Source organism: Equus quagga, chromosome 5, assembly GCF_021613505.1.
Source record: "Equus quagga isolate Etosha38 chromosome 5, UCLA_HA_Equagga_1.0, whole genome shotgun sequence".
Classification (NCBI taxonomy): Eukaryota; Metazoa; Chordata; class Mammalia; order Perissodactyla; family Equidae; genus Equus; species Equus quagga.
In genome coordinates, this window is record NC_060271.1 from 44,457,926 (window position 1) to 44,465,941 (window position 8,016).

General features: G+C 46.7%; 1 protein-coding gene across 1 annotated transcript; it reads left to right on the plus strand.

The window, feature by feature from the left end:
• The first annotated feature begins 895 nt into the window (after positions 1-895).
• RPL22 (ribosomal protein L22) lies at positions 896-7,607 on the plus strand. The gene is made up of 4 exons (XM_046662869.1): positions 896-972; positions 2,805-2,909; positions 5,008-5,132; positions 7,408-7,607. Exons 1-4 carry the CDS (start codon positions 961-963, stop codon positions 7,550-7,552), a joined length of 387 nt encoding a protein of 128 aa, XP_046518825.1. The 5' UTR covers positions 896-960; the 3' UTR covers positions 7,553-7,607.
• Positions 7,608-8,016: the final 409 nt, after the last annotated feature.

Consider the following 8,016-nt stretch of genomic DNA (forward strand, 5'->3'; position numbering starts at 1 on the left):
GTGACTACATTGCCTCCAGATAGAGGGAGTGGAGGTGTATGCAACTGAGTGATTACAACACAGGGCCCTGGAATGTAACTGGTAAGAACAGGAAGGGGTGAGGGTAGGTGAAAAGTAGTCCAGTCAATGGGCTGTAGGCCGGAGGAGGAAGACCCTTGCTCCTCCACGGACAAGAAACATCAACGTCAGCATCAGCATCCCTGGGAGCTTGTGAGAAATGTAGAATCTCAAGTCACTGAGACCTGCTGAATTGGAATCTGCATTTTATCCAGATACCCAGGGGATTTCTGTCTATATGCCAGTTTGAGAAGCACTGGTAGAAGAATTTTTGGAACTGGGAAACGAGAAAGGATGAGCTGGAAAGCTAGGAGGTGGTGCTCGGAGGGTGGGTGGCTTGAATCTGAGATTGTGAAGGGGTGCAACTTGAGAGTGTACCTGACCGCAGCAAGGAGGGCTTGCACAGGGACACAGTCTCGGGGCCGAGCTTCTGAGCTGGTCACTTTAGGTAGGAAGAAGCCAAGCGCTCTCGGGCATTGGGACCCCGGCGCCAGAAGGGCCTCACCTCCCCAAGTTAGTGGGCTCGACTCCCATCCCACTAGCTGGTAACTTATGGCTTAGCAGATCTCCTTTCTTTTCTCTTTCCAAGACTTTCCAAAGTAAAGCGAACCCCTTTATTTCTCTTTGGGCTCGTCCAGTCATGCTCCCCCCTCCGATCCTTCGCAGTGGGACATGCCACCGGGCCTCCTTCCTCCCCCGACAACCCACCGGGCCTACGAGAGGATGGGCTTTGCATCCAGGGGAGACCAATTGCTCCCCGATCGTGCAGAACAGGGCGAAGCGGTGGCTGCCGAGGGGCGTGGCGGAGCGATTGGTACGGCCTGGGCCCTGCGTGCTCTGCGCGCTGTGGGCTCTTTGCGTCTGCGTAGTTCGTCCAACTCCCTTTCTGCCTCCGCTGCAGCCATGGCGCCCGTGGTTAGTATGGCTCCGCGTGAGGCCGCGGCTCCGGGAGAGGCACGTGGGCCTCGCCGGCCTGGCCTCTGCCCAGCTCGCGCGGGGCGGCGCACGGCAGCGGCCGGCCGGGGCTGGGCTGGCAGGCGGCCGGAGCGGGCCAGCGCCGCCGCCGGGCCCCGCACGTTGCGGGCGGAGGAGGCCGCGGCCCGAGGCCGAGGGGGAGACCCGAGCTCTCGGAGGCCGCGGCTCGGGCTGGGGCCCCTTCCTGGGGCCGGCGAGGAGCTGGAGCGCCGAGGCTGCAGCCCTTGGAGCCCGGCCGGCGTGGAGCAGCCCGGGTCTGGGCCTGGTTACCTGGGCGGAGGGCGGGGGATGCGGAGGGGACCTGCCACCTTTGGGAGCCGCGCATCCGGGCAGCCTGCAGTCAGGACTCGGGGACGAGTGGGAGTGTCTACCGAAAGTGGCCTGGCCGGCCTGTTTTCGGAGAGAGGCCTGGTTTTGAGGACCCCTGTAGCGTGTCCGGAGGAAGTTAGTTCCTCAGGGCGCAGCTGTACAGACCCTTTTTGGTGTAGGGCGAAGGCCCGGTTCCATTCTCTCTTAGCCTGGCTGGGCCGTGTGGCGCCCTCATGTCACTCTGCCTGCAGATTGCTCTCCTCCCGGGTTACTTGGAGAAAGTTTTCTTGTCCGCTGTTGGGACACCCTTGTGAACATTTCCGGTTCACCTTTCTGCCTGGGTGGGCTTTTAATGCTTGTATGCATTTGTATGCTTTTGGTCTAAAACCTCATGGGAGCTATCAAGCCTATTGTGGGCAGGTCTTTTACGTGCTGATTGAATATTCCCGGGGATTAGATCTTAAAGCAGTCCTTTTGATTGTTACTAGAAAGAGAAGTCTTAAAAAGAAAAAAAAACAGTGATGTTTGCAGTAGTAAACGTTTGAAAAGTTGACCCAATTGATACAAGTTTTAGATGAAGTTCTTTTAAACATGAAGGGAGGTAAGATGTGTTCTTGAAAAGGTCTTTTTAGATTCTGCAAAACTTGTTAAAGTGGAAGCACAGGTAGGTTGTACAAACCCTTTTTCAATAGTGTTGGAGTTTGTAGAGGGAGATTAATAATAAGCTTCTTTCTGAGAGTAAAGGAACTGAACTTTGTAGGATGTGCTCAAACTGATAGTTTGAAAGTGTGAATTCGTAGGTTAAAGCAGTCAAAAGGCCAGAAATTGTTGACAGTTATGTTATGATTAGAACCTAAGTTTTAGCCGTACCCTTGTCCCGGCTGGGGTAGATGTGCTGCCAGGATGTGCACTTCCTGTGGCTGTTCTGAGAAGGTAGGTGAGACAGGAATCAGGGAGAGCAGCTAAACCAGATCAGGACCCTAGCCTGGAGAGTTAGGACAAGTGTTGCTTTCAGATTAAAATTGTTTTAGATATGCAAGGCATTCGTATGCCTGTGCCATAATCCTGGAATGAAATAAATGAGTATTTCTTGAAACTTTATTTTGGAAATTTTAGGGCAAATAAAAGGCAGTGCTCATTTTATTGTGGTCTGAAAGCTCACAGACCTTCTTGCCCATAGAGGTTGAGGAGGCTGGAAAGTGTAAATAGGTCAAGAGTGCTAGAATGATTTCCCCTGCAGAAGGGCATGACCCCAGGCCCCTAAGCTTGTAGAGCAGCATCTTGGATATTATCTTTCCTCCACTCTTGGACAGAGCATGGGTCTTGGTGCCCTTGCCAGGGAACACAACTCCGTGGGTTTTGGCATTTGTATGTGCTTTTATACCTCTGGCATTTTGGGTTAATTTTTTTTTTTTTTGACTGGTTGTGCCTTCATGTATGTTATCATTTGTATACTTTCTTAGAAAAAGCTTGTGGCGAAGGGGGGCAAAAAAAAGAAGCAGGTTCTGAAGTTTACCCTTGACTGCACCCACCCTGTAGAAGATGGAATCATGGATGCTGCCAATTTTGTAAGTGATACCATTGATGCCACTCAGGACAGTATGGAACCTTTCGAGATAGTGCTGAGAAAACCTACTGGAGCATGTTTCTGTTTTCAGGCTCCTAGGCTGCTCTGCAGATGTGGCTCTGCCATTTAACTCTGGATCTGGTCTAGTTAATTGGTTTCTAAGTCTTGCTTTCTCGTGTGTATAACAGAGTTGTGAGGAATAAACTGATGTGCTAGAGAACTAACTTATTTTCTTCTTTTCCTCCTTTTGTTTCCAAAAATGATATCACTTAAAAGTTACTGGGCAACAGGCAAACTCCATTAGATCTGACATCCTTGGTGTGTGTAAGCGTTAGCTGTGGGCCCTGAGCCTCACAAACAAGGGGGCACCTCCCTCCTGGGCCTGACTCCTTGGCTGTGGAGTGTGGGACAGATGGTAGCATCTCCTTAAGCTTCCCATTTTATTAAGCATCAGAGCTTTCGTGTTTATGTTAAAATATCCTGCTTGTTAACTTGCACTTGGAGCTTGTTTTTTTTAAGACCTTGCTCTGTCATGATATTTTGCTCCTGTATTTGGCCCCATTCCCCAGTATTCCTCTATTTCACTTAAATCTAGAAAAGTTAACCTCATTGCCACATTTTGACTCTGCAACTTGGTTTTGTACTCTTTTTTTTTTTGAGGAAGATTAGCCCTGAGCTAACATCTGCTGCCAATCCTTCTCTTTTTGCTGGGGAAAATTGGCCCTGAGCTATCATCTGGGCCCATCTTCCTCTATTTTATTTGTGGGACGCCTGCCACAGCGTGGCTTGATGAGCGGTGCGTATGTCTGTGCCTGCGATCTGAACCGGTGAACCCCGGGCTGCTGAAGTGGAGCATGTGAACTTAACTGCTGTGCCACCGAGCCGGGCCTTACTGTTTTCTTCTCTAATAGTCACACTTGGGGGATTCAGACTTACTGTGCAGAAGCCTCCTGAATTTACGTTTGCTCTTCAGTCTCCAGAAGGTCAACTATTGCTGAGATAATTTCATTACAGCAAGAATAATTTTCAAATAAAGTTAAAAACTCAGCGTATAGCCACTAATTACACAGAGTGGAATTGGGGCAGCTTCTTGTAGTTCACGGCCCTTGGGTAGATTCCTTTCGTGTCCCTGCACTGCCCCAGAAGTCCTTCAGTTGGCTTCTTAGTTCTCTCTTTCTCTCCATTGTCATCTTGCTTTTCTCTCTGTCCTCGTTTTCCTTCCTAACCATAGTGGTTTCTTCCAGTTTGTGTCCATGGTGGCCTTATCCTGCCATCATTCCCTCCTCCCTTCCTCTATGCTCATCTGTGTCTGTGATTGTCTTTCCTTCTAGATGCCTCATTAGGATAGGAAACTTGAGTTGTCTGTGAGTCTAGTCTAAGAAGGAAAAGTCAAGATTTCTGATCTAATCACTCTTTACCCCATGATCGGTTGACATACTGTGTATTAGAGTTTTTAAACAGGATTTTAGAGTTTTCAGCTGAAAGGAACTTCATATCATTGCAACAGCAAGAAAACCAGAGTCCTCCTTTTTGGACAAAGAACCCTGAAGCCGATGGAGGTGAATGACCAGCCCAGGTTTCCACAGGGGTTTGCCGAGAGTCCTCTCTGGGCTCTGCCCTGTCTGTACTGTGCATGTGGCCCCTGATCGGATCTGTAGTTGTCTGGTCACTGTCTGTTTTTGCTCCTTCTACTGGATTGAAGACTTATTTTCTCTGATCCTACTGAGGAGTGCTCTATACTCCTTAGCTTCAGAAGTGGCCTGCAGCCTTGGTTGCGGCACCTTGTAACAATTGGGCCCTGGGCTTGACCTGGAAGTCAAAGCCTTCCATGGAGAGGCATGTTGGACCTTGTGCGGGATCAGTGAATATGTTCACGTGAAGGTGTTGTTTTCATATTATTCGTGTAAATCAAGTTGAATAGTGTCATTTTCTAATCACTGTTCCTAGATTTCAGACGATTTGCTATCATTTTTTTTAAGGGCTGAACATTTAAACAACTCTATCCGTTCAGTGTTAGGAGTGTAAAAAATAAAATACTCTGCTGGTGGGAGGGCTGAGCCTGTCACTTCACTGATTGGTCCATTTGATGATTTCTACAGGAGCAGTTTCTTCAGGAGAGAATCAAGGTGAATGGAAAGGCTGGGAATCTCGGTGGAGGGGTTGTAACCATTGAGAGGAGCAAGAGCAAGATTACTGTAACTTCTGAGGTGCCTTTTTCCAAAAGGTATGGTGGGAGATGAGTGTTGCTTGCCTGCGTCCTAGCACTAAGATTCCCACCCTCGCCCCGGACAGGAATGTTGCTGCCTGCAGAGGAATTTGTTTTGTGGTTGCATCCGTTAATTTCTGGAACAATGCCCAGTGCAAGGAGGCAGTGAATGAATGAATGTTAACATGGTACTTAAAAGTATTCAACTTTTGGTAGTTGTAAAAATTTTGTTTTGCTCAGGCTGCAAAGTATTTTCAAGTATTACTGCTTGAAAGACACTCAGACTTCCTTAGACTGTATTCTTAAAAATGAAGATATTGCTTCCTCTGCCTCTAGATCATAGTGAAGAGCTTTCAGTTTTAATTCTATGTTATTGTTTTTCCTGTAAGTGCCACTATAGCTGGATGAGGACTCTGACATCTCAGTTCAGACTGCAGTCGCTCCATTTAGTTCCTGTGAGCACGTTTTGCCCCCAAGTCAGATACATCAGTTCACTTGCTCAGCTGTATTATACAGTTTTTGTTTTGAGGATAAGGTTAAAACACTTCCCAAGTCACTAAAGAATTGGACGTGTGTATACTCAGCTCCTAGCCCAGAGCCTGGCATGTTGTATGAGGAGCTCTGAATCAAACTGAATCAAGTAGCGGGAAATTGGAAGATGTGTTGGGACAAAATGGTGATAGTTAAGCCTTTGCTTTTATTTTTAACTAAATCGGTCACGAGATGACTTTAAAGCTTTGCTGAAGTACTCGTATTCTGCCGGCTGAGTTATGTGCAGAAGGCAATGTGCGAGAGAGACCCGTGCACCTGGGACTTGCTAGGCTTCCCCAGAGCCCTTGGGGAAGGTCTTTCTGGGACCGCTTTCCGTGTTTACCAACCTAGAGTGAGACTGTCTCCTAACACGTCGCACTTCAGTTTTCACAGATATTCTCTTCTTTACCCAGCGGAGCAGGAAAGGAGGCTTAATCTTCTATTAAAGTTTGCCTATCTCGATGATAATAGTTTTATGTTCATGAAACATTCAAGGTGTTCCTAATCTAGAACTTTTTCTTGCTCGTCTCTGAACTTCTGCAGCTTTTTACCCCAATATTCTATTATGAAAATTTTCAAACCACTGGAGCTTTTGAATTAATTACCTCACCTGCATACAATGTGGTAGAAATAATAAATGAACAAGAAGAATACTTTTTAGATGGAACGACCAAATTGATTTATTTTTATGTAGGGAAAAGTGGATAGAATTGAACTGAGATCTTCACATCTCTGTGAAGATTGCTTTGTTGGCATAAGTAACACTGTTGAACAGTATTCATTTCTTGGAGATGGTGAGTTTCTTGGTTCATTATCATTCGGGTCCTTGCTAATATGCCAGAGGTTGCCTGTGCTTCTAATTTAGTCCTCATAAGTGTTTGAAGAGATGTTAAGTATCATGAGTCCCATTTTATAGAGAGGGAAACTGAGGTTCGGGAAGGTTAATTTTCCCAGCAGTGTGTTTGCTTGGCTTTTGTACCCTCTTCTCTGTATGGCTTTGGGAAGATGCTGGAATAGATAATATTCCAGGGGCTCATAAGCAGACAGGTGGGAGAGGAAACAACGTTGCGGGTGTTAGGTTGAGCACAAAAGCCCTTGCTGCCCTTATAGAAATAGCAGGTTTCCTAACGGGCAGTTTGTGGTGGTGACTGCTTAGCTGTCACCCAGGCTAAGGCTGCGGTCGGGCAGACAGGCTGAGAAGGCTGGGTGCTCTCCCCGCAGAGGTGGAGCGCCTGCAGTGGCGGGGGTGCCCCTGTTCCGGGACGTTGGGTAGAGAGCGCCACATGGTAGAGGTGAGAGTGTGTAACAGTCCCAATAAGCAATCTTGATAACCTGAGCAACCTCAGAGAGGCTTGGATCAATGAGGTGATGTATGGAAAGTACGTGGAGCTCGTTGGAGACCCAGTGATTTCTCAATAAAAGGTATTAAGGTTGTGCTCAATTGTCACATTACTACCATGATATCTTTCTCCAGTGGTTGCTAAAACCATTTCATGGGTGTTTGCTGTTGTTTAATGGACAGCTGTTGCATCTTCTCGTCTGTTCTCATTTTTATTACCAGTTTAGATGAAATGTGGCCGATATTTATTCTTGTTAGAACATTGGCTGGGTATATTTGCTTTATCTTTGCCATTTTTGAGCTGTGGGAAAACACCTTGAATTGTAATGATCTTGAATGCATGGGTTTCATAAAAGTTACATCGTTTCAAAATGTAAGAAGGCTGTGTGTCTAGTGGAGTTCTCAAGTGTTCTTTCTCTGCAGGTATTTGAAATATCTCACCAAAAAATATTTGAAGAAGAATAATCTCCGTGATTGGTTGCGCGTAGTTGCTAACAGCAAAGAGAGTTACGAATTACGTTACTTCCAGATTAATCAAGATGAAGAGGAGGAGGAAGACGAGGATTAAAATTCATTGATCTGGATATTTTGTATGACTTCTTGAATAAAACTTGGGAACCAAATTGGTGGTTATCCTTGTATCTCTGCAGTGTGACGTGAACAGAAAATTGGAAATCGTAGTAAAAGGGCTTCCTTTGGGCTGCCATTCATTTACTTGTAATTAGACTTTTTTCTGCTTGAAAATGCCAGTTCTCCTGGTAGCAGTACCGGAACTGAAGCCTCCAGCTCTTTTAAGGGGACTGCCGGCAGTTTGACGCTGAGCAGGTGGGTGAGGGTGTGGGGCTGTGAGCTTCGGTTAGTCACTCTTTTACTGTAAAAAGTATGACATTTTTATCTGCTTTCCTCAAAGGGTCAGTAGTACAAATGTGAGGACTCAGTTCACTGAAAGCAAAACCATTGACTTCTGTCTGAGGTTCTCTTGTGAGAAAATGGCAGTCGAGAAAAACGGCTCTGGGGCATTGTCTTTTCATT

Bases quoted from the DNA above. Each gene is read 5' to 3' on its own strand.
- RPL22 (XM_046662869.1), top strand. The intron at 2,910-5,007 runs GTAAGTGATACC...TGATTTCTACAG, and splicing joins TCATGGATGCTGCCAATTTT to GAGCAGTTTCTTCAGGAGAG. The intron at 5,133-7,407 runs GTATGGTGGGAG...CTTTCTCTGCAG, and splicing joins GAGGTGCCTTTTTCCAAAAG to GTATTTGAAATATCTCACCA.